This window comes from Pygocentrus nattereri, chromosome 17 (genome assembly GCF_015220715.1).
Source record: "Pygocentrus nattereri isolate fPygNat1 chromosome 17, fPygNat1.pri, whole genome shotgun sequence".
Taxonomy (NCBI): Eukaryota; Metazoa; Chordata; class Actinopteri; order Characiformes; family Serrasalmidae; genus Pygocentrus; species Pygocentrus nattereri.
The window spans coordinates 40,743,452-40,770,312 of NC_051227.1; the positions used below are offsets into that span (position 1 = coordinate 40,743,452).

The window sequence follows — 26,861 nt, forward strand, 5'->3', positions numbered from 1 at the left end:
GCTGCAGGTAGAAGTGACCCAAATCTGTCTTCGTCTTCGTCTTACACAGATTTGTTTTTGTGTGACAGGTGATAAAAATCTGCTTCCATACGTGCTGCTGAAATCCGATACTTATCCAATATACAACAGAGGGAGCTCTGTCTGAGTAGCCCGATGGGATTTTGCAGTGCCTGTTATTGTGGTTGCCCTTCACACCGTTCGTTTTCGGAGGCGAGGTAGCAGTGTGGGTAGTGGGTAGCACAAGCGTGCAGTGTGAACAGATGAGCACATATTATTCTAACAAGGATCAAAGTAACAGATAATCAAAATCACATTTTCTCTCTATTTTTCTTTAATGACAGTACCAGAAGGATCAAAGGAGCTTAAGACAGATCAGGACTCTTTCTCCCGTTGTGGCGCCTGAGTTTGATCTGTTCAGGCAGGTGTTAGATATCAGCCTCAACGAGAAGATACTGTAAACGACAAAATCACATGGGCCAAACATCAGATTTGAGCCACTGTTACCTGCATTCTAAATGTAGCCTTTTTTACGTTTGCATTTCAAGCATTATAAGTAAATTCAACTTGCTGAGATCCTGCCTGCATGCAGTTTATCATAATTAGCCAGAGTCATTAGCTGCTGACAGGCTGGCCCGATCGGATGATCACACCAGTGATACATGCAGTGAAATGTAAAAAACATATGAAAGTGGCTGAAATCTGATTTGAACATATTGTTGTGTTCATACAGCTGCAAAAAATTCAGATCTGTGTCACATTTAGAGAATAAATTTGTATTACTGCCTCAGTCTGTGATGTAAATGTATACTTTCATACGTGGTGTTAGATCAGATGTTCAGATCAGATCAGACTGTTATCATTTCTTTCACACTTCACTTCTCATACATTTATGCGTGAGGTCATTGTCCAGTCTTCAGCAGTGGCTGATGCTGTAGGTTTGGGAATACACTGAACTATATTGCTGTAATACTGTAGCAATGCTGTGATTCTGTGGTGAAAGTTGTGATATGCTAATTGCGGCAATATGACATACACTGACCGGTCACTATATGGCAAAAATATCATATCAGTATACTTTTCACAAAACATAAGATTTGCATCACGATATTTCGTTTTGTTAAGATTCAGTAAATTGGAATAAACAAACCAGAAATAGTGGTACTGCATTTAAAATACTATTAGAAACAATATAATACAAAATACTACAATAATTAAACTACAGTGATGTTTATTAACAGTTTTATAAACTGGACTGATCTAAATCCAGATAACCAGGCCTAATTTTGGTTATTTTGTTATGAGACATGTGGTTAGTCGCGGTTCTTTAAGTTCTCACCATATCCACGATATGCTCAGCAAAGCATATTGTGATATTATGTATCATAACAACGCTAAAATATTGTCGTATTGGTCACTTCAAACGTCCAGACTCCATGCATCAACACTGTTTTCAAAACCCTAAATATTGTGCTATTAACCTGAATTGATTTTTATGCTGTGCAGTTCCTCTCAGGGCAGCTTTTGGTCATTTACACACACAAATGTGAACCAGCAAAGCAGAAAATCAGATCTGAGAAACACGTTGGAGATGAGCACTAAAGCCAGCGCTGTGAGCCTGGACTCAGATACCTGTGTTGGCTTGAATGGCACGTAAAATTGCCCTGGCTTCCCAGACAGGGTTCATCAGAGGACAGAAAGTGACCGTGCTGTGGTCACTTCCCGGTAAAAAGTCTTTTACAGCTCTTTGGGTGGAAGTGGTATGTGTGTTAATGGACAGACAGTTGCGGAGGAGTAAGGGCGCAGGAGCGCATGTTTAATGGACGTGTCTACGAGGCCAAATGGGGTAGCAACCTGAAATAGGCCAGATGCAGACTGGCTGGTAAAAGCTTTGAAAGTCAATAACGTGGTTGGACAAGAGCCAAGATCTCCACATGTCCAGCTTTCAGCAGACGCGTACTCAACATATTTACATATTTATATATTTACACCCGTTAACACGTAGAAGTCACAGTTAATGTCAACAGTAACGAAAGCATGGTGTCGTTTGATGTTTGTCATGTTTCACTCATATCCCATTGGATAATGCATTCTTTTATAGTCCCTTATGTTCTAGATATTAACCAAAAACATTCTGGGTTCAGTCTTTCTGTCATTTTACAAGAACCAACTTATTTACATATACCCACCTGTTTTAGCCATCAACAGTTTAGCTCCGCCCATTGACACTGAAGTTATAAGCCTGTTTATGTATAAGGAGATTAAAGAGATTAAAGAGAGGTTTGAACCCAGTTTAAAGTGTTAGAAGTGTAACAGAAAATACAAGTTAAGTGTATTGGAAGTGGAACTGGAGCGAAACCTGCGCCACTGAGATTTCATGATACATTTAATCACTTCCTAAAGAATCCTAATCGCATTAAATCATTGTGTGATCTGGGATTTTCAGCCCTGTTTGTAAGGGTGAGTAGCAGAAGCACAAATTGTTTTGGACATATACTAAGTCATTAAGAGTATTTGAAACAAAGGGAGAAAAAAAATCAGCATTTCTAAAAGCGAAGCTGAGCTTCTGAATCATCAAGTGATGGGAAAGTCTCATTGCAGAAGAGTTCACATAATTAAATTCAACCTCATTTTCGTGGAGAGCCCGAGGCTCCCAGAGTCTCTGGGAGAGGGAGCTGTAATCCTCTAACAGTCCCTCTCCTCACCGCTCACATAATCAAATAGCACTCGCCAGAAATGATTCGCTGAGTGGTGAAGGCGTTGTCTTTCTCTATTAGCCTGTACAGGATGTGCTGTATTGATTCATAGACTGTGGAACATGATTACGATGTCATTTGTACTTTTTATGCTTATGTTCAGTCACTGCTGTTATGACACTGAGCGCTTGGATATGCAGTGCCTTACACAATTACTGGCACTCGTAGTACATATGAGCCAAAAAGGCTTTCTTGTTTATCAGCTTGACCATAAACCGAGAATATGAGAGAAATCAAAGCAGTCAGGAGGTCAAACTGTTCAAAGAAAAGTATATTTTTATACTCACCTCATAAAGTGCCAGTAATAATGGAGGGTGGCTGGTGTTCCTCTAAGGAGTAAAATCTAGCAGGTGGTGAAAAACAGAGCACTAGTGGTTGGTTCTGAATGTAGAACAACGAATATGAGATGGTTTGTAGTATTATATTAACATGCCTTGTGGTGGACTGCTGACCTGTCCAGGGTGTGTCCTGCCTTCTGCCAAGTGACCGCTGGGATAGGGTCCAGCACCCCCCAGCGACCCAGAAGGATAAGCGGCTTAAAAAATATGTGTGTGTGTGTGTGTGTGTGTGTGTCCACCAATATTCTGATGATTAATTAAGAGATTGTATGTTCATTAAAAAAGCAAAAGACTCATAGCCTTTCGGTGATTCCCATAGAAATAAATATATTAAAGATAAACTTTAATAGATAAGCCTTTCAAATATTTAATTAAAACATACAATACTGTACAAACGTTTTAGGTACCTGAGAAAATGAAGCTATATATTTGGGTGATATTATTTGCTCAGACAAACATTAAAGTTAGAATAAATACAAATAATAATAATAATAATAATAACAGTACAAAGAAGCAGTCAATGTGATATTTATGATCAATTCCAAACCTCTCCTCAAGGAAGGCCTGCAGCTGTAGGGCATCCAGGAGTAATCTGGAACACCGTTCTCAGCATCTGAATTGCTTTTTTGAAAACAGGGACATTTCTGTTCATCTGTATTTATTTTAGAGTTGTGATTGTTTTCTGGACTTTTGATTGACAAAAAATAGTTAGCAAGGTAAATGGTTGCTTAGGTGCCTAAGACCTTTGGACAGTTTTACATACTCTTAAAAAACGGGATGAACTAATCACAGATGGTTCTTTGGGCAATGTGATACAGAAAAACTGACCAAAATGGCTCTGCAGGAAAAAGCTTTCCTGACCATTTTGTGAATGAGACATGTGAGAACCACTTAAGAGTTTAAAGAACCTTCACACGATGTAAAGGCCTTTTACGGATTTAAGGGCTTCTGCTACAACCTTTACATTATGTGGACGTTCTTTAAACTTTCAAAAGATTCTTCACACTCACACATCTCATTTACCAAAATGTTTCACTAAAGAACCACAAATTAAAACGTTATTTAGGGAACTAAAGTGGTTCTTCTGTGGTATTGGGCAAATAATTATTTGGTAGCTTTATTTTTAACAGTGTACAAACAACATTTGCATGACAATACATTTAAAGCAGTTTTGGTAATACTTTACTGTACTGTACTGTTCATAAGGCTACATGACACCTACATAAGTCTGTCATGACAACTGACATAATCCTACATGAACTCTCCAGCAGGCTTCATCCGTCTCAGACTACTTCAGCTCACTTTCTGGCAAATATAACCTTTCAAGCGAATTGGAATAAGCATTTATAAACATTAATGTAGAGTTATGTCAGCTGTCGTGATAAACCTTATGACCAGTGCCCTACAGTAAAGTGTAAAGACTTTTTTTTGTCCCAACAATTTTTGTTTTGTTTTTGGAGCAGTTGTGGGCTGGAGGTCAGGGAACCGGCCCAGTGACCGGAACTGGTACCGAGACGGTGCACATTTATCAAAGGTTGAGTCATCGAGTACTTCAGTGATCGGAGTGTCTCTCTCTCTTGTTTTGCAGTATCTGGGCTTGGTGGAGGTGGAGGAGTCCAGAGGGATGCATGTGTGTGAGGAGGCGGTGAAGAAACTGAAAGTGGTGAGCATCTCCATCTTGTCCCTTTCTGTTCCATTAGACCAATGTCTTTCCGTTTCTGAAGCGTAGTCACGGCCACACTTCCCAGAATGTTCAGCCTGATCTTTTATACATAAAGTGAATAAGCTGAACGAGGTGGCATGAATGCAGTAGGCCCGCAAGGTCATCCTCCCTTTTTTCAGCTGGTCTTTACATTGCTGGAGCCAGAGCTGCCTTTTTAATGAGAAAATATAGCGAAGGAGAAGGCTTGAAAAGACGAGAGTGAAGGAGTACTGCAGTGAAAAGCAGCGCCCAGATGAAAGTCTGGTCAGTCAACTGGCCTTCGGTCAAAGGTTCAAGTCAAAGGTCCTACAGCCAAGCGGTCTTACAGTCGTTCCCAGGGGCGATTCAGCATGCTTTTGGTCCCTGAGCTACAGGGGGCCTGTCAGATAAGAGAGATCACAGCGGGGTGGCAGCTCCGTGGTCACAATCAGAGCACATTGTGTGCTTTTGTCAGCTCTCATCAGCTCAGTGAATACGTCAGCGTGGCTTCTCTATTAACCCTTTAAGCGTGGCGTCCTAAGTCTATGGCCCCATCCCATTTCTTATTTTTAGCTCTACTGCTTGTTTTTGAGTGTCACTTTGTCCCTTGGAACTGAGTTTAAATGGGCAGTGGTTGAAATCGTCCTCTGCAGGACCCTCCAATAAAGGAGAGCATCACTTCATTAACAGCTACTAGCGCCGCTCTGTAGGCGAGCCTGCCCGTCTGCAGGGGCAGCAGAGGAGGGGAAAGTTCAGCTCCTCACTGCTGGGCTTTAGTTACATTTAGGGATTATACGCCTTTAAAAAGGGGGGCAGTTATTTATTATCACCCCCCCCCCTAATTCTTTGCTGATATTGTAACTACTGAATTTTATCCCATCGTTCTGTATCATTTATGCCTGTACCTCTCAGATGCTTAGGCTGATGGATCCTCAGAGACGTGTTGTTTTCAGACAGGGATAATTATGTAATATATTCCGTATTAAATACATTATTTTTGTGTAGATCACTGCTTTTAAAGGAGGTTTCAGTCAGAAGCTGTTGCTTAGTTATTAATTGTCCTGGCCCTGAGTTTGTGTCTGCCGGACTGAGTGTGTGGTCCCTTCCATCCCCCAATCCTCTTGTCTTCTGTCTCCTAGCAGAGCTCTCCAGCTGTTTCCAGTCGCTGCCTCCCCCTCTCAGCTTGCCCTGTTCCTTCCTTTCTGTCCCCGAGCCCCTCGACTTTGCTCTCGTTCTCTGTAGGCTTCGCTATCTTCCACATTGTAATTGCCTTTCTGTGCACTGCTGTCTTAGCAGATTTGGAGCATGGCTTCTGGGCCCCATCTTAAAAGTTGATGGGATTCCTTCAGGTCCTTCTACTCTATCTGTGCCCTCCAGGATTGCTCCTCCTTATTTACATTCCATTTCTCTGTCTCTGTCTCTGTCTCTGTCTCTGTCTCTCTCTCTCTCTCTCTCTCTCTCTCTCTCTGTCTCTCTCTCTGTCTCTCTGTCTCTCTCTCTCTCTCTCTCTCTCTCTCTCTCCCTCTCTCACTGTCTCTCTCTCTCTCTCCCTCTCTCTCTGTCTGTCTCTCTGTCTGTCTCTCTCTCTCTCTCTCTCTCTCTCTCTCTCTCTCTCTCTCTCTCTCTCTCTCTCTCATACACATACTCACTCACTGTCCTGCTTCTTGGGAGAGCTACTGCTGCCCCGCGCTGGCCTTAGTGGGATTTTTTCCTTCTTCTTTTTTTGCAGTGTTCTCAGCGCCTCATGGCTCAGCACCTGTGTTCTGCCTCACCAGTAAGCTACAGAGAGAACAGAGCAGTCTGTGATCATAAGGAGGCCAAAAACTGTTTAACGAAACAGCTCGCACTGGAAAAACCTCAAAAAATCAAATATCTGTGTTTTTTCTAGCATTTCAAAATATTCTCTCCACAGTCAATGCAGTTCATATGTGGCTACTTTGGATTCCTCATAGTGATGCCACAGCTGTAAACATATTTACATATGGCCGGCCATTAAATATACAGCAGTGTGGACCACCTGTTCCAGTGATCAGGAGTGCTGATGAAGACGAAGTAAGAGGAAATGATTAAACGTTGTGCTGTTCTGGACTGTTGGGCAGCAAATCTGGTATTGAAGCCTTAATAGATACAGACAAAAGGAGTGGAGAGGGTTTTGTTGACATTTCTTAAGTTTGCATTTAACAGATGTTTCAGTACTTTTCAACCTAGATTGCTTTTTAAACGAGGCACAATTCAGGGCAACTATTCAGAACTGAGGTCATTTACATGTATCAGGCCTAAAGGCACAGAAATAAAAACAGCCTGATTATGGCGAAGTAGAGGTGGGAACTGCACACCTCTGATTTTAAGGTTGGAAAACAGTCATGGAAAAATGAATTAAGGCTGTTTGTGGTGCATAAATGTAAGAGCATTTCTGAAAATAACCAAAAATACATGAAAACTGTAGAATGTGTGTCCAAGCCTAATGCTGTAAATCGTTTTTATTGCAGAGTGGAAAGAAGACGGTCAAAGCTGTGCTGTGGGTCTCCGCTGATGGCCTGAGAGTGGTGGACGATAAAACCAAGGTAAGCTTGGCATTGCGCCTGCACCTATTGAAAGCCACTAACGTATGCAAAGCTGGGAAATCCACAGGAGAAATGTGGAGAGATTTGGAGAAGCTGTCACTTGAATGCCGCTTACTGACAGTCCCAAGCCAGCAGTTAGCCTTAAGTTACAGGAAAGCCTCTGAAAGAGAGAGAGAGAGAAAAAGAGACAGAGTTGGGAAGAAACTACAAAAAAAGCCCAGCGGGAGGATCTGGCTGGTCTCCAAAAGCCCAGTCATATGACTGAGTCCACTTCATGTCCAGCCACTAAGGCCACCAGTGAGGCTACGCATTGATGAGATGGCTTTTGAGGTCAAGGGCTTTAAAGACTGTGTTTGTCGCTGATGGCCAGTGAGGGATTTTTATGAGTTTTGGGGGCAGAGTGTGTGTGTGTGTGTGTGTATGTGTGTGTGTGTGTGTGTGTGTGTGTGTGTGTGTGTGTGTGGGGTGGGGGGTTAAGGAGGATATGACACACACGGAGAGTCTTTTCACTTGTAGTTTTTCAAATAAAAAGCTTTTGTTGTTGTTTTTGTATTCATGGGCACCAGCATCCCTACAGAGGCAGAACCTCTGCCATGTTTTCAGGCTATAATGGGGGCATTTTGTCCCCCAAAAGCGCCGTGACTGTTGATTCTCTTAGTAATTGAGTGATCTGCTGATTATTTTGACTAATTATACAAACCAGCAAACTAAACTATCCATGACCTTCTAATGATTCAAAAACACATGAGATAAAAGGTAAAAAAGGTTCTTTGGACTGATGGAGAACGTGTTGTGTATGGTTCTATATGGTACCTTTTTGAAAAGCACCAAAAAGGGTTCTGCTATTGTTACGAAGTCTAGCTTCTATATAGAACCACATGTACAACGCATTCTCTATCTGAACACTAACATCTGCGTAACCAGCTACCCAAACACACATTAGCTGCCATACAGGTGTCTTGTTCACGAGCATCTAAACTGCCTAAAATATATTTCTGAGGTAACTAAACTTAAGATAATCAACTTTCATAAGGAAGAGGAAAGTCAGAAAATAGTTAAAGGTTAAAGAGACAGTTGAACTCCACTAGCAGCCATCAAGGACCTAAAGGCCACCAAACCTGCCACCTTCGAGCTTTCATCTTTAAGCGCCACTTGTGCTTCAGATCTGAAAAAATTCTGTCCATCCTTCCAGTGTGAGAAGATAGCTCAACACTATGAGTCTGAAAGGATGTGTAGCTGTCAAGAAGCTGTTACTGCAGCAAAGGAAACGAAGGAAAAGGCAAAAACGAAGAACATCAGCACCAGAACACCAAAGTATGACATCCAAGATGTGGAGTAAGGTTTTAGGGACTTACTGGTCTAAATATGTCACCGGGATGCTTGGACTGTACTGACATCTCGAGAATATACGTTTCAATGTGTTATTTTAATCAAAAATGTATGAAGTTTAATCGAGTAATTGTGACATTGCTACACAAAGGAGGGTAAAGCAGACTACACACACACACACACACACACACACACACACTGTAGGGTTTAGTCTGCAAAGGTAAAGTCAGCCACATTAAAGTTCAGTCATCTTCTGTTTCTTTTCAGTTTGTGAAAAAGAAATCACAAAGCAATCTCTTTTTTGTTTCCTGTAAGCCCTTCCCCCCACACAACCAGACCTCCACCCCTCCCTCCTTTTCTCCCTGCCCTTCTGGTAATCCCTCAGCTTCCCTATGAGTCAGTACAGGGACCTAATCTTCCTCGCCACTGTCCATATGGCTCCAGAACAATGAAGGCAGGCAAACGCGTTTGGGGTCCCAGCCTGACATTTAAAAAGCCCAGCCCTGGTCCCTCTCTTCTCGGAAATGTGATGTGAGTCAGCAGCCCCCCGACTGTTTCCTCTCTTCCGCCCTTTTTCCTCCACCAGAACGCAGTCGCCCATGACCGGCCTTTCAGAGCTCTGCTTGCTGACCATTAAGAGGCTCACAGTGAACGGCCCCTCACCTTCCTTATTCTCTCCCTCTGCTGTATTCTTATGGAGAAAGGCTGCATCGCTGTGTGTGAGGCCCTTCACCTACCACTTACGCCCTCCAGCTCATGTATTATGCAGCTATTGTGGCTCCGAACATGCAAACGTGATCCATTATTGCTTCAAGAGGATCTGGTTACAAAGTGGCTCAACACACTGAGGTTGTTTTGGGGGAATCATATTGCTACACGTACCAGGAAGAATGAACCTTGTGTTTGTCTAGTCTGTCATTTTTGCTATTTGAACATGCAGGTTAAAAAAAAAGTATAGAAACGTTTGTTTTCTCTTATAAATACAAACAAAACTAACTCATTTAGCCATGTGTAGTAACACGCCCATGACAGAACAAAGAGGTCTGTCAGTCTTTTGTTTGAAGTAGATGCTTGTAGCTCTACTCAGAGTTTGGGATTCTGCTTAATGTGAGATGCAACATCAAAATACAGATTTACTTCTTCTTTCCCAACGACAAACACGCCTTATTTATATATCTGATTAAATAAACACACGAATACCAGTTTCACATCAGAAGCAGCGCAGCACTGATGCTGTTTCACATCAGATGCGAGTCACGTGAGTCGCACTGATGAAGCGAAGGGCTTTTTTGTCCAAATTTGTTTTATCCAGTAATGAATAAGTTAATAAATCTGCACGTCTTTATTCTGTTTACAAATGAACAACATGTAGACAACAGTGAGCATAGCTTTAGCTATTACCATGAGGGTTTGATTGGCTGATTTCATAGCTATTTATCAGTTTATTAGTGCATTCTGCTGCTACAACTCAAATATAGCTTTCTGCTGTTTTAGTTATGGACCAACTGTACTGAATACTGTACTTTTTAGCTAGAAACTGCTAGCATAAGTCGCACAACAAACATCAAAAATAGACACAAAGCATAGTTTGTCCTCCTTATGCACACTAAAGCACAGTGCAGCGGTTTGAATGGCTCAGTTGGGCTTAAAGGTGCCTAAAGGAGACTAAAGCCCAATTCGAGCTGGACTAGTTTTACCACAGGAGGTCCAATAATGTAATTTGACGTTCAACTTAACAAAAGGCGCCCGATAGGACAGAAATTGCTCTGCCCTTCATGGGATCCCTTCAGATATTTCATTTTAATTCTGCTTCTAATTAGTCCATCAGCAAAAATGTGGTCTAAAATGTAACGTCAGCAGCGTCTGACTGCAGTACAGTCATCGTCCGTGTCTTTCCAGCTTGTGAAGGAGGAGGGCCATTATATGTGTTAGCAGGCTTTGTTAGTACATTACCGTCAGCTCAGTTTGAACAGGACTACTATTACTGAAGGAGGCCCGTTTGAGGAGTAAGGGAAGGTAATTCTGAAGCAAATTTGTTAAAAGTACAAACATGGTCGATTTGTAGTGGATTAAAATCATGGATCTCAACAGTAATTACAGTATCTCCTGATCGAATACGGCTTAAGCAAAAGTTAACTGGACATTTATATTGTTCATGGAATAAATGCAACATTTGCCAAAAACGAGGGCTGTTCCTTGCTATGAGCAGCATAAGCAATTACTAAGGACCACCATGACACCATGGGATCAAAGGAAAGTACTTTTGACTTGTAGGAAAAAAACAGTGAATATTCTTTTCTTTTATTTTCTTCCCTATCAAAATTGGTTACGTATTACTTTGGGGGGCCTTTAGGTCCTGTGTCACAAATGACCCCTGAAATGTTCAGAGATGGCCTGTCAGTAATCACTGGAATGTGAACAGTGGCAGTTTTGATTTGGAGATGTAGATGTTCCTGATGAAGTTGACAAATGCACAATAAAATGAGTTCAGATATTTGTATATTTCCGTCATCACGCTCGTGGCTAGTGTCACATCTGCGGGAGGAATATGTATTTATGATGTCTTTGTTTTGCTTTTAACATTGGAGCTCCATCCTTGTTTTGTTTCAACTGTAGGACCTCATTGTAGATCAGACCATCGAGAAGGTGTCCTTCTGCGCACCTGACCGTAACTATGACAAGGCTTTCTCATATATCTGCCGGGATGGCACCACCCGCCGCTGGATCTGCCACTGCTTCATGGCTATCAAGGACTCGGTAAGAGCAACTTGCCGTTTGGGCTTCAGCCTCCATTCCCAGCAAAGTGGGATTATAAGGATATAATATAAAGATATATTATAATAATGTAAGGATGATACTGTGGTTATCTCGACTGGAACAGCTGCCTGAGGCAGGCTGTCGGCACTTGAGATGCAGGGACAAACACATTATGACCTTGGAGTGCAGTTTGATTGTCAGTAGGATCTCAGTCGTGGGCCTAGCAACAAATAGCTTAGCTTAGTTAACATTTAGCTGTCACCTAAACCTGTTACCATGTCCTGTGCACTGGGTGAGCATATCACAGTTCTTGAATATGTGCACCCTGCAGAGATTATGGGCAGCTCACACCTGAAATATTGTACCTGAGCCTAGAATTTAGAAGCTGTGTTGATCAGCTGCTCAGAGCTCTGCAGAACATGGCTTCTCTATGAGTTTTGGTCCTTTTTCTTCTCGTCTTTAATTCCAGTTTCAGCTAAGAATGTGCTTTTGATTTTCCAGTTTCCAATAGGCTAAAATAAGAAACCATGTAATTGCCATTGCTGTGGACACCTGTCGCTGTGTTGCTAATGTGGCTTTATCTATGGCAGGGTGAGCGTCTGAGTCATGCAGTGGGATGTGCGTTTGCTGCCTGCTTAGAGCGGAAGCAGCGTCGGGAGAAGGAATGTGGGGTCACGGCCTCCTTTGACGCCAGCCGCACGTCTTTCGTCCGCGAAGGCTCCTTCCGTGTCTCATCGGCCGTGCAGCAGGGAGACAGGGAGGATCTCATGAAGCAGCTCCAGGAAAAAAAGAAAGGTCGGCACATCTGGGGCCAGCAAAGCTCGCAACTCAAACTCAGCGTGATGCTCCTGAATAAGCAACGTCTCTATATGAAGCTACATTCACACTGTTATAAATTTCCCTCCAGAAATAAGAAATAAACTGCACTTATAAATCTGGAAGTATAATCTATATTTCTGTGTTCTGTGTCAGTATATCCAGAAATATGCTGAAAAAAATTATAAAAAAATTTAATATAAAAAACATTTTGAAGTTTGACATCTGATGTGACTTCCACTCTGCAGAACAGTGTGGCATCCCTGCAGTGCCACCAGGCAATGCTTCACCACCAGAGGGCGCAGCCACTCAAGTGGAGCGGGCAGAGTCAGGTGGGCCTCATGTCATCCCACGCCGCCATGCCCCTCTTGAGCAGCTGGTGCGGCAGGGGTCCTTCCGTGGCTTCCCCACCCTCAGCCAGAAGAACTCACCATTCAAAAGGCAGCTTTCGCTGCGCCTCAACGACCTGCCCTCCACCCTGCAGCGCAAAACCGACTTCCAGACCAAGAACCCAGGTCAGCCATTAAATGTCCTCCATAGAATGCACTGAAGTCAAAAGAGAGGAAATGTGATATTCCTCTGTTAACATGAATCAGCTGTTTAGCAGCCTGGGTATGAGCTGGTTTACGCCTGGTTATTTCATGCTTTCAACCACTTGTGAACTTAAGCCCAATTCAAGCTGGATTTGTTTTACCAGAGGAAGTCTGGTAAAATCTAATATCCTCGGGATTTGACTGGCCGATTCATATCAGATAAAGTATCTGTGTCTGATTTCCCCGATTTACCCCTGACAGCCTGGATCAATGCATTATAGGACGTTCTCTTTAGCGTTAAGAGTTCAATGGATCCAAACAAACAAACAACAAAAACAAATTTCCAATTAATACCGGACAGAGCGTCATTAGGCTAACAAGATGGGCTCATTTAACTTAACAAATGGCAGCCAACAAGACAGAAATCGCCCTGCCCTGTGAGAGGTAGCTTCCTGTGAGAGGTTCCTTCAGATATTTCATTTTCCTTCTCTTTCTAATAAACTATAAATAAGCCATTAAAATGTTTTAGGTTACAGTCATCCTGTTTTGAATTTATGGATAAAGGAACTCTGCCAAGAGCTCAGTATTTGCAGTCAGCTTGTCTCCCAGTCTCCAAAAAACACAGTTGCCAATGTCAATTTTCAGGATTTGTTATGACGTTACTGTGAGATCAGTTTAAACAGGACTGCTATTACTGAAGGAGCTCAGGGTGGTAAAAACTATAGAAAGTAATTTGTAGATTCAGGCTGGATTAAAATCTTGCTCACATTATAGCAGCTCCTCAGGTAAAACTAATCCAACTTGAATAGTACTTTAGTCAAATGCATGGAATGTGTTATGCAAATCAGCTCATTACACAACAACCAATTGAAGCAGATTTCCTGTTCTATGCAAATAAAATTGTTGCTGCTTTAGAAAAATTGCATTTGTTATTTCATTGCACACTAAGGGCCAAATTCAACAGTTGATGTTTAAAAGATGTTTAGACTAATTAAACTAATCACTACGGCTGTAACGCTGGACAAGGAAGGGTTTTGTTTGTCAAACGTGACTTGGATGAAATGCATCTCACTGCTCACCTGGTTTTATGTGTGTCTTGGATGCATTTTTATAGGGTTAATCCCAAGTGATAGATTTTACCTAAATAATGTTTTTTTTTCTTCCAAACTGTCGTTAAAAGCACATGTTGAAAATCTTTTGCCCTCTGTGGAGTAACGATTTACAAAATTTGTTGTTTGATTTGATGCAATACAGTGGTGTCTCAACCGCGAATGAGTGGCTGAAAATGAAAATTTGTTAATGTGTCCATTATTCCAAAAGTTGTGTTTTACAGGGTCACATTTTAACCCTTCAGCCACAGATGAATACAACATTATGATACAATGAGATACACTGGGATACAATTTGAGAGAAAGGTGTCTTAAACACCATTTAAAAGTGTGCGTGAAAATATCACATCAAGGACATGAAATGCGTTGGGTCAGTTTGTCTATTTACACCTAGAAACCACTATTTAGCGAAATGTCATATAAATGCAAAATTCCAAATAGGATCAATCTTCTCCAGGAAACTACACAGTAAAACAAGTTCAGTTCCTCGCCATTATTTAATGTTATAGAAGCCCTACAGCTGTGTTGGGGTGACACTGTTGGAAGCCTTACTAAGACATGAAGTTTCCCCGCTGTCCTGTGCATTATCCCTCTGATCCTGTCCAGGAGAATTCTTCACAGCACAGATATGCAGCCCTCTCTGTTCCCTACCTTAATCCATCAGACCAGACTGGGCACTGCTTTGAGAATTATAGATGATGTGCTCTTTTTAGCACAGATCTAGGATTTCCTAGATCAGTTATTCGTTTGAATGGCATTACATTTAGTACTGATTAAAATGAGACTTTATTTGTGTTTCCAGCATATTTATTATTGTGGCAGCTTAAAAACTGCTTACATGCTTATCTGCACTTCATAGTAGTACATGGTTTGTTAATGCAGGACGGTCCATCGACAATAAAAGTATTCAATTTAATCACCCAGCCATGTATTCCAGTTAGATGCCACAGGCTCCACTGCATACAGATTGTTTCATTAAGCTTCAGCACTAAGTGCTCTATATAGTCTTGCTGCATGATTTTTGATACGTATAATTGACCCTGTCTATTTGATCCTTCCCCCAGTCCCTGAGATGGACCTGTCTGTGGCAGGGGAGGCGGATAGCATCAACGCACTGTGCAGCCAAATTAACAGCTCATTCACCAAACCCTCGGAGGACCTCTGTGCCAAAGCCACCAGCAACGGCTTACCAGCATGCACTGTCCCTCCTGCAATTCCCCCTCCACCTGCCCCTCTGCAAGGTGAGGCTGGAGACACACACACAGTGAAGCTATGTGTGATGATGTCTTATTTTATTTTTTCAGTTATGTTATTTTCATTGATGTATTTTTAGAAGCACTGCCCAACTGTGCTTGCACACAGAGGAATTAGACCCATCTATGCAGTCAAACACCCACATACATGCACACTCATGAACACACACACACACACACACACTAGGGGCAGAGAACACACCTATCCATGGTGCCTGGGGAGCAGTTGGGGGTTAGAGGCCTTGCTTAAGAGCACTTCAGTCATGTCCTGTCGCTTAAGGAATCAAACCGCGGCCTTCCAGTCACAAGGCTGGTTCCCTAACCTCCAGCCCACGGCAGTAGCGGACTGCCGAACTCCACTGTTTTGGTATTATTATCAGTATTTTTTTCTTGCCATTAATCTATTCATGAACTAATTTTACATCATTTTAAACATATTGGTCTATATCATGTCTTGTACATGTGTGTAGGCAGCTACTGACTGCTTTCAGTTGATGACAAGTGTAAATAAAGAAGTTAAAAATGAAGAAACTTAACAGACTCTTTACTGGGGCTGCAAACCCAGATCAAGACGAAGACAAGAACGAAAATTATACCAAGAAGAAAAAGCATCTTTCAATTGACCACCCACCATGTGAGGCCTGAGTGTGAGTCACTTAGATGGTTTCTGGGAATTTAAACTGTATCCCCAGGTCATTCCTAAGCTGCCAGTCCCATGCAGTTCCCAGGAGCTCATATGGCTCTTTTGGCTGTAGCTTGTTTTACTCCTACCTTGATTAAAGTGATTGTCTGCTTTGCTGGGTGACCCTGTTTGACAACATCTGCTAGCAGAAGAAACTGGCTGGACTGGGAAGACACTCTACACAGACTGGACAAGGAACTTGATACTGTGTAGCTCAGCTTCCCAGAACTCTGATCCAGAAATCTCTTACTCCTATTGTGCCCATGGACCCTGCTCTTACATCCCAACTATGCTATTGTTTCCCTTTTATCCTGGACCAGCTGACATCCCTTGCTTTAGTAAGTTCTTAAAATACCAGTCTGATTGGCTGCGTGTTGAACTCTCCATTTGCTCCTAATCCTTACTTCTGTGCCTGCTTCAGATACTTCATCTGCAGTACCTTTCTTGCTGTGCAGATGCTAAACTGGAGATGTAGCTTGTTGTTCTGTCTGTCCGAGGTAGTGCCACTTAATCTCTGTAATCAGCCCTTCTCTCTCTACAAAAAGAAGATCTTTGGTAGGTTTTCTTTGGAAGCTCCCCACAGTAGTAAATGGTACCTCGTAGACCAGCAAGGGCCTCAGAATTTGATTGACATGCTGTTAGCCACTGGCGTTGAACTTGTCTGGAAGTCCTAATTTACCCAGTGCTGTCAGCCATGACCCCAACTCCCTGCTGGTCATCTGGAGTACCTTGTCAGGTATGATCAAATGTTTAACAGGTTTCTCAGTGATTGAAAGAGTTTAATCAACTCTCCTCACAACCTTGGATCTGAACTTTGCTGGGTTGATGCACATACAACCTCAGGTGATGAGTACTTTGAGACCTTCAACCTGAGTGTCACCTTCTCCCTATTCACATCCATGGATCTGGATTTAGCTGATTAGACACTAATGAAGTTTTCATTGACCAGCATGTCCATTGCCAAGATCACTGACATTTTACATCCTGTGATGATCCCCATCTCCAGCTGATGCCATGCTGATGTTCTATTAGTGGTGACTCACAGACTGAAACTACGGACCACTGGTACAGAATTAAGTTCATGTTCGTGCCTGGATGGTGACCATCCAATGCTGTTTCTACCAGCTTGTGGGATATAGAACCCCACAATTAGGGGGGTTTCCACTAATTATGAGGTGTTTATGCTAAAAAAGAGTGAAATGCTTCTGAACTGCTTTGAGGTCTCCTCCAGAATTCACTTACCCTCTGTCAATCTCTACCTCTAGCCTATCTTCCATTTTCTTCTGATAAACATGAGGTTCCCTCACAGACTATGCAATAACTTGTAGCAGCTTGTGTAGAGCTTGTAGGATATTTCTCTTGGCTCCAGGATCTAAGCTTGATCTAGAATCCAATTGATCACTTTCAGGGTGAGCTCCTTGTTGTTAAATTCAAAGGCTCTGCTAATATCATCTTGTCCTCATTCATTTCCTTGTACAACCTAAAGGGTCTCAGCTCCTGTCTTAGTTGAATGATAATTGCCTCCACAGGCAATAGTTTGATTCACGAGTGGCTCTGGCCACATGCCCCTCCTCTGCTAAACCTTTCAGCTGTACGTAACAGCTATACTGGTGATGATACCAGACATCAATCAGATTGGCCCAAAGACTGGACTCTTTAAATGTTGCATTTTTAAAATTGTTGATTCATTCTTTGTGATAATTTTGCACCTCTTCTGTTGTCCCCTCCAGCTGCCACCTCCTGGGTCCAGACGGAGCCTGCTGTCCACTCCCCACCTCCAGTTACACAAAGTGGTCACAAGCGGACGCCATCAGAGGCTGAGCGCTGGCTGGAGGAGGTGGCCAAGGCCGTGAAGGCTCAGCAGCAGTCTCCCCCAACCCTACCACCACCACCCACCCAGCAGCCTCCACCTGTGCCCACCATCCCCATGGCTCCTCCCGGCTCTTTGCCCACCTCCATGCAGCCCTTCCCCATGGCTTTTGATACCACTCCTGCACCTGTGGGCATGTATGGACAGCCGCCACTGCAGCCAGCCTACGTGCCCATGCAGGCCTACATGCCTTCTGTGGCCAACAGCATGACCTACCCTAATGCCAGCGTGCCAGTGGTGGGCATCACACCCTCGCAGATGGTGGCTAATGTCTTTTGCAGTGCCACTGGCTCGACCGGAGGGGGGCCCATGGGACCCAAGACTGGCACGCTCGGTGGAGGAAACTCGGCTTTCCCCAACCTGCCCGGGGGCTTTCCTGGCACCAATTATGCCAACTCTCCAGCTGTCAATGGGCTCCCTCACAACACGCTCCCCTCCGCCACCACCACCTCTACATCTACTACCAATGTTACACCAAATGGCACCAGTACTACTGGGAGTGGCAGCATCAACAGCTGGCCAGTGGAGAGCCTGCAGCAGGCCAGTCTCCCAGCTGATGCCCAGGAAGCAGAGCGTTTTGAGGCAAAGTGGGCAGCACTCGAGTCCAAATCGCAGCCCAAAGCATCCAACCCTTTCTCCAATGACTTACAAAAGACTTTCGAGATAGAGCTATAATCACGTCTGTATGGGCCAGGCTTCATAGACTCTTGATACAAGACTGAAACTACTCCACATCCTGTTGCTTTTGCTTTTCTCCTGCTTTTTTCTCATAGGGAATCTCTACTGTAGACACCTGCTCTTCGAGGTCATTACTTTTACATAGGGGATTGTCCGGTTTGTGTTTCGTGTCATTCGGACCACTAACTTCAGACTCTTAGATCCAGGAAAACAGGAGTGTCTCTGAACACAAACAATTACGGTCACATCATTTCAGGCACTTAGAGGACAGGGATGGCTTCTGAGTTTGAGTCAACAGTAACAGCGCTGGTTTACCAAGAGAATCACGTGACCTTCAGTCAAAGCCTTCGACAGCCTTTGCAAATGATTATTGATTGATAATTGGACTGCCAAAATATCTATTTATTATTCATGTAACTGTAACAGGATTTTTTATATGATTTGTAATTTTAAGTGAAATGACTCTAAGTTGGTTTCCATGTATTTTTTAAATGAAATAATTGGCACAAAACTGCTTATAATTTGGCTACAGGGAGAAGATATGATTCACCAGATGAGAGGCTGCATGATCAGAGCCGATGGAGCTGTGAGTAAATGCTGTGTGAGAGTGTAAATAGCATGTTTATTTTTCTCCCCTTATTTGTCGCCCTCTTTGTGGCTGCTAATAAATATTCAACCCCTGTGAGTTACCGCAGAAGCATCATATCGCCAGCCTGCCAACAACCCTTGGACACCAAAGTGACCAGCAGCCTGAACAGTGCAACTCTCATTGCACTGATGAGATCATTAGTACAAGCTGCGACTACATGCAGACTGCGGTATAGACTGGAGGTGAAATTGAGGTCAGAGCTCAGGAGAATCTAGGCGATATATACACTGCCAGTCAAAAGTTTGGGGACACCCGCCTTTAAGGATCTTTGCAATAAGCTTGAGCATGTGGGTTTTTGGTTTATAATGGCATAACACTGTTTAGATCTTGCCATCGGATGAATGGACAACGGACAAAATTACTACTTTAGGAACAATGACATACCCAATGCCTGTCGCTAAAATATCTTTGGGGCGAAAGTCGTTATATGCTAAGAAAACCTACTCTTCATGCTAAGGAAGACACTTGCTAAATGATATAAAATATATAATCATTAGTATAAAGCTGCTAATGCTGCAGATTTGCATTATTTAAGTATGTTATTGTTACTTAATTGTAAAAGTCACAATGAAAATCAAACATTACCACAATTTCAAAAGCAGACAAGGTGTCCTCATACTTTGGACAGGCATTGTGGGTGCTCTTGATGAGTGATTGTAAAACGAACAACACGAAGCAGCTGTGTTAGGTCTTCTTCTGGAGTCACTGATGACGAGTACAGGTTACGAGAGCCAGTTGAGGGAACAAAATTGGATCCCCCAAAACAGCCAGCAGGCTTAACATTGAGGTTCACTGAGGTTCATTAGGGATTTTACTTTGGCTGTGAACGGATTCGGAGAGTTTCTTTGAAGTTGAAGGTGGTAGATGAAGAGCGTAATAGTAAAGTGGATTGCATTGAGAAGAAAGAGAATAATTTAAGAAGCCGGAAGGAAGATGCATGTGGGTGGTATGAGGTGTTAAGTGATGCTGAGGAGTACATTTGTGAAGTTTTGTGAATGTCAGGAAGTTAGAGCAATGAGCTGTTTACAGAAACGGCTGAAAGTAAGGATTTGGATTTGGACCGGACGTCCTGCAAGGGGGTCATTTGACACGATGCACGCATGCTGAAGATCTCTCTTTAATCATGTTGTAATAAGGAGAGAGACCGTTCCTGGGTTTCATTTCTTTTGCGCTCATTACTCGACTGTAAAATAGAACAGATAATTGTCATTTATCAAATCAAATATGTACGTGCTCTGAGAACCGAGTCTGTTCTTTTTTGTGATGGAACTCACTTTTCCACAGTGACACCACCTTAGCCGTTTATCCGTCCCCATCGACAGGTCAGTGTCCCAAGCATGACAATGGCGGAGGCGTCTCTTTTGGGGAAACATTCCGATTTTGTCACACTTTTTTGCAACGTGGTGCGTTTTTATACGGTTCTCACTCTGCAATAAAGCTCCACTGTCTCTGTCTCTGTTCAGCTGGTCCGGTTCTCAGTCTAGGACCTTGAGGCATTGGGTAAGGACATGCTGAGCCTTTGGACACAATCTGACCGCATGGTCTGGAGTTTCTCAGCGAAAAGGATAAAAGCTAGATGGTCAAAGCCAGACTACACACTGTGTGCTAAAGGACACTCCAATGAATTATATAAACAGAACAGCTCCAGTGTATTTGCAACCTGATTCACTTTGACCACACAGCTGGCATGTTACAGATTTACAAAGCCGCCGTCCATTTTGTTGACCACCAACTGCTAAATACAGGGTTAACCGAGCCTGTGTAGGCGGCACTGTGGGTTTACTTAGGAATTCCTCTTTCCAAAGAGAATGCATTTGTTATCCGGCCTAGCCGTGGGCTGTGTGGTGGGAGGGGATCGATTTATCTCCTGAATGAGCTTATCCACGATCTGTGCTCAAAATCTTCTGCATAAAGGTGCAGTGGATGAAACGGCTGATTGCCCTGGGCTTTTACTCAATGCTTCCCCAAAAAAAGAAAAGAGAAAAAATTGTAGGGTTTTTTTTTCTGAAAATGAGAAAACTAAATTACCTCATAAACTTGATTGTAAACTGTAGGCTAGTGATAACAAACCAGTGGAGTTTATTTTTAATCTTTATTTACAGAATTTTGTATTTAAACCTACATATTTGTATTGTAATTACACTGTACAAAGATAAATAAATAATATAATATTACAAAGTTGTTTTTGTTTGATTCTACACCAGCGGACGTTGCCTGTGTGCATCAAGTCGAAAAACTTCAGCGTGGGTCTCAAAATCAAACCCTCATGCTACACGATCCGTGTCTTCACATATGATCATTAAAACACCAATAAATACATATCGATTTATTTCTTCACACCCAAAATACATGTTCAACAAATACATGTAGCAGCTTAGCTCCAAAATGGCAAATGGAGAAACATACGTTCACTTATATTTCCACAATATTTGTGTATCAAGTCTATTCACGTGGGAATTAGCAGTACTTTTATTTCCTCAGTTTTTATGTTTTCTTCCTTAAGAATCCAATTATTAAAACGTCTTCAACTCCTTGAGACCACCGGTGGTTCCAAAATGCACTTCGTCATATTCTTCATAAATTTCATATTTCATAAGCTACACTCAGAAGCTGGGTGTCATATGGGAGCTGTAACTCTCCTCTCCAGTCAAATACATGGGTGATGTAATTTTACACAAATCTGGGCTCTAAACTATAAACAGATGGCGTCTCTTCAGTGATCTGCTCTGTAAAATATATTTTATAAAATAATACAAAGAGCATCTAAGATTTTGGGCTTTCGGCAGTAAATTGTAAGCAGCATAAAACACATGTTCTGTTAATTTGGGCGGAACTTTTACAAAAATAAAATAAAAATGTTCATTTATTTCATGCAGTTACTGAATAATTTTCCTTACGGTGTAAATTCAGATGGACAAACCTAAATATACCCTGGTCAACCAAAGAGGTTAATCAGGGTTAATTGGAATCTTTAATGAAGTTATCAAGTAAAGATCAGGCCATAAATTCAGCCTTAATTATTATGTTTACATTATTTTATAAGTAATGTTTAACATGCTTGTTCCACATGTGAGAGAGCAGGGTCTGAGTCAGTGTTCAGACAGGACACTGGGTAATTTTATAGTCTTTAAATATATATATTGACATATATGTTAGCATATTAAAATATATGCACATATGTGTAGATCAAATGTAATCTAATAAGGCTATTACGGTGTAAAAGCAGTTATTTGAACACTGCATAGCCACATACAGGCACCCCTGGTAAACATGAGCAAAGTGTAAACATCATTCTATATTGCCTTTCCTTCTGCATGGCTATCTTTGTGGCTACGCCAAACTCACCTCTGGTGTTTGTTACCAAAAGCCTCTGTTTTAGACTCATCTGACCATAAAACATGATCCCACTGAAAGTTCCAGTAACAAACTGTAGGTACTTGAGTTTGTTGGTTCTTGACAGCAGAGGCGTTCATCTGGCAACCTCCCAAACAACATGGGGTTATATAGATGGTGTTTGATCCATCGTGATCCTTTGAGATTCTTTGTCCACTCAGACCATCCCCTTCACTCTGTATGGGGTCAGTATGGGCGTATGTCTTCTGTCCAGCAGATTCTTAACAGCATTGCTTTAAACTTTGTATTTATCTCCCTGATAGTGGAAATGGGCATTTGTACTGTTTAGCTATTTTCTTGTGACCATTTCCTGACTTGTAGCTCAACAACGTTGTGTCACACAGCACTGCTGTTTTGTCTGGTCTTTCTCATACAGATAAATGACTGAGGGAGTTTGGCCTGTGTTACATCTCATACACACACACACACACACACACACACACACACACACACACACACACACACACACACACTCACCGGCCACTTTATTAGATATGTTCAGTTGCTTGTTAACACAAATAGCTAATCAGCCAATCACACGGCTGCAGCTCAGTGCATTTAGGCGTGTAGAGGTGGTCAAGACGACTTGCTGAAGTGCAGACCGAGCATCAGAACGGGGAAGAAAGGGGATTTAAGGGGCTTTGAACGTGGCGTGGTTGTTGGTACCAGACGGGCTGGTCTGAGTATTTCAGAAACTGCTGATCTGCTGGGATTTTCACGCTCAACCATCTCTAGGGTTTACAGAGAACGGTCAGAGAAAGAGGAAATATCCAGTGAGCGGTCAGTTGTGTGGACGAAAATGCCTTGTTGGTGTGAGAGGTCAGAGGAGAACGGGCAGACTGGTTCCAGATGATAGAAAGGCAGCAGGAACTCAAATAACCAACCAGAATCTCTGAGGAACGTTTCCAACACCTTGTTGAAAGTCTGCCACAAAGAATTAAAGCAGTTCTGAAGGAAAAAGGGGGTCCAGCCTTTTACTAGCAAGGGGTACCTAATAAAGTGGCTGGTGAGTGTGTGTATGTATATATATTCCCCAGTGAAACAGAATATTATGGCTGACCGTTTAAGTGATCCTAATCGCTCAGGTGAACTTATATCTCAATTAGATTTCACTCAATTCACTCAATACCACAATTGTGGTACCTTAAAAAATGTTAGATTTGTGCTAATAATTTGAGGGAAAGATCAAAAAGATAATAATAAAGATTTTTTTACAGCCCATCTTGCTCATGATTACCAGGGGCACAAATATTTGTGGAGGGCACTGACACCGTGAAATGTTCTGTTTATATAAGATTTATTTTGGAAGACTTTCCGCGAGGACTGAGCTCCATTGTTAGGCCTTGATTCTTTGCGACACGCTTGGTAATGACAAATCGATACAGCTGTAGAGGAGCTTATAAATAGTAATGAAAAGTTCAATGCCTGCCGATTCACTGTGGGTCAAAGCTTTGGTTTGGAATGGTCTCCCTTCCTCAGGGAGGCGTGAGAAAACCGGGGGAATCCCAGGACCATTAGAGTCATTGTGTTGGAAACTCACTTTAAAAATGTCCCATGCACTGCCTGACACTGTGCAGGAGGGACGGGACAGAACAGGACTGGAGGGGTCGCTATGGACACCCCTGGCAAAACGGTCATTTATAAACATCCCAAAAGAGCGTGGGTCAGCAGAAGAGCCCCAGGCTAGGGGGATATCAATTAAAGTGACAAAGGCTTACTGTACAAGACGGAATTCATGGCCATGAGTAATATTCTAGCCTGACGCAGCCGCAGCACTTTTATTTATGTGGAACTTATTTGTGGGAAACCGACCGGAGCCTTTTTTTTGTTGTTGTTGTGAGAAATGCATCACATTTTTATTCAAGCTGGGTGTGTAAACAGAAAATAAAGAAAGCGGGGAGTCGCATATCTGAGCTTTCTCATGAATATCCACAGCACTGCAGTTTTCCCAAAGTCATAGTTCTTCCTCAATGTTTGCTGCATTAGTTTTCCACTGGAGCTACGAGGCTCATGTAGCTAACATGTAATGGAAGCTTACAGCAACATGAGTTGTGCATCTTTCACCCACTTCAAACCGCGCTGAGCTGTTAAATAACCTAAAACAGACTTGGTGGTGTCTGATTTTGTGCGACATACTGTTTTCTTTAAAATTGGATAAAAGTACAGACAAGATCAGGGAAAAGTCTGAACGCTGGTGGTCGTGGAGCAGAGCCAGAGGCTTAAAATAACACAGATCTAGCAACAGCAACCGCTGAGTGATCGTTTAACACTCGCTAACCAGGCCGAGGATAATTCTGTCCAAAAATTCCGACCTGTTCTGATGAACTGTGCTACTTCGTCAAGCTGTCCTACTGTAGGTGAAGCTAAAGGCAGATGCTTCTTCTAATTTTCACTCTCCAACTTAAATGGTGTAAATAAAGAGGAGAATTAGGGCCTAGTTAGACCCCTGAACCCTCCACTTAACCCTCAGCCCTCTGTTATGCGCATTCACGTCTAGGAGTCGGGCGTCCTGACTTTTCTTGAGATAGAGGGGTAGTTAGGGGGAAGTGTTGGGGCTACATGGCCCTCCAAACTGACTTTTTTCAGAGATACACTCCAAACGGGGTGTTATGAGAAAAACAGAGATGGCTGCATGACGGCAAGGAAACCCACGAATGTAAATATTGTCTCCGTTAAAAATGACATTAATCATTGTTTTATGTTAGTTTAATGTTGTTTCAATGTATTTCTGTCATTTCCTGTTCCACCTTAAATGGTCCAGCAGTTCAGACGCCAGAAGCACCAGAATGTAACTGCTGCACCATTTAAGGTGGAGCGGGAAGAAACGAGAAGCTGGAGAATAGCTGACTTCAGCTTTGTATCACCAAATAATTAGCGGTGGGTGAAGGTAAATAATTGTCTTAAACCCCCTCTTTGAAAGCATATGATGCCCTAAATGTCCATAAAGTCCAGCAGTGAGGTCGCTGAACTTTACCCATTGCCGTCACTGAAGACGGGTCGGTCGCCTACGGAGCACCGCTAGTGGCCTGTTAATGAAGCGATGCTGTTGGGTTTTTTATTTGAGGGTTGACCCATTTCATAGGGCAAGATTTCAACCACTACCCCTCGTAACTCAGCTCCAAGGGGTTGGGGTGACACTCGAGAACAAGGGGTAGGAGTAAAAAGAAGAAATGGGATCAGGCCTTAATCTGTAATGTCTTCCAGGTTTCTCAAACGCCAGAGGGCGCTCCCGAGCTAGTCCAAATTGAATAGGTTAAAATGGAGCATTTGAGCAAAATCATAGTTTATAAATTGTTTTAAAAATGAGTATAATAACATTGAACAGCATAAAACATTTGAACACTGCAGAGATATTTTAAGAGCTTTCAAACTCGAGTTATACGCATTTAAATCAGCGCCTCATGTACGTTCACGATGTCTATGAGCGAGAACGGCCGACGAGCCGCTCCGCTCGCCAACCAATCAACACTCAGTAGGAGTAATGCTAACATGCAGCTGAGTTTTCTTTGCTCTTTTTAGAGAAATACGTCCTTCTACTTTCCAAAAAAATAGGAAAGATCTGGGCAAGTGATTCGATTCATTTATTTAGACTTTTCATTTTTAGCCGTAGAGCTCCCTTTACTCCTTTTATTGAGCGGGTGCAAGTTCTGTTGTTCTGCTGTTCTGCTGTTCTGCTGTTCCGCTGTTCTGCTGTTCTGTTGTTCTGCTGTTCTGCTGTTCTGCTGTTCCGCTGTTCCGTTGTTCTGCTGTTCTGCTGTTCTGCTGTTCTGCTGTTCCGCTGTTCTGCTGTTCCGCTGTTCTGCTGTTCCGCTGTTCTGTTGTTCTGCTGTTCTGCTGTTCCGCTGTTCTGCTGTTCTGCTGTTCCACTGTTCTGCTGTTCCGCTGTTCCACTGTTCTGTTGTTCCGCTGTTCTGCTGTTCCGCTGTTCCACTGTTCTGTTGTTCTGCTGTTCTGCTGTTCCGCTGTTCTGCTGTTCCGCTGTTCTGCTGTTCTGCTGTTCCGCTGTTCCACTGTTCTGTTGTTCTGCTGTTCTGTTGTTCCGCTGTTCTGCTGTTCTGCTGTTCTGCCGTCCTGTTTTTGAGATAATGAGGGAAATAGGAACTGGCTCTGTTCATCACATTGCAAACTGTCATGCACCGGCAGAGCTGTCCACTGAAATACACAGAATGCCACAAGGCAAAGTTGCAAGCGGTCATGTCCATTTATATACTGGTGCCTGAGGTTCTGCTGCACCTTTTAAGATGGAACAGGAAAATTCAAACAACAATCTGACGAATGAGAAGCTGACTTCAGCCTAATCTAGTGCATATTTATAGGTAGCTCCCTAAATAAAACGGTAGGTGGGATATTTTCAGGCAGAGACTCAAAGGACTGTCAGAGGAGCTGGACAGCCAGTGATATTCATATTAATCGTACTGAATCAGTGCCTCCACTATATCACCCAGTATTAAGATGG

General features: G+C 42.7%; 1 protein-coding gene across 4 annotated transcripts in view; it reads left to right on the forward strand.

Moving 5' to 3' along the window:
- Positions 1 to 21,158, forward strand: part of numbl (NUMB like endocytic adaptor protein) — a 77,771-nt gene extending 56,613 nt beyond the window's left edge. For all 4 annotated transcript variants that reach the window (XM_017723125.2, XM_017723123.2, XM_017723122.2 and 1 more), the window contains exons 3-9: positions 4,680 to 4,754; positions 7,262 to 7,336; positions 11,282 to 11,422; positions 12,013 to 12,217; positions 12,487 to 12,753; positions 14,945 to 15,121; positions 17,546 to 21,158. In XM_017723125.2, the coding sequence (XP_017578614.1) occupies positions 4,680 to 4,754; positions 7,262 to 7,336; positions 11,282 to 11,422; positions 12,013 to 12,217; positions 12,487 to 12,753; positions 14,945 to 15,121; positions 17,546 to 18,360 (1,755 nt within the window). In that variant the 3' untranslated portion in view covers positions 18,361 to 21,158. The remainder of the gene's footprint in view (positions 1 to 4,679; positions 4,755 to 7,261; positions 7,337 to 11,281; positions 11,423 to 12,012; positions 12,218 to 12,486; positions 12,754 to 14,944; positions 15,122 to 17,545) is intronic.
- The last annotated feature ends 5,703 nt before the right edge of the window (positions 21,159 to 26,861 follow it).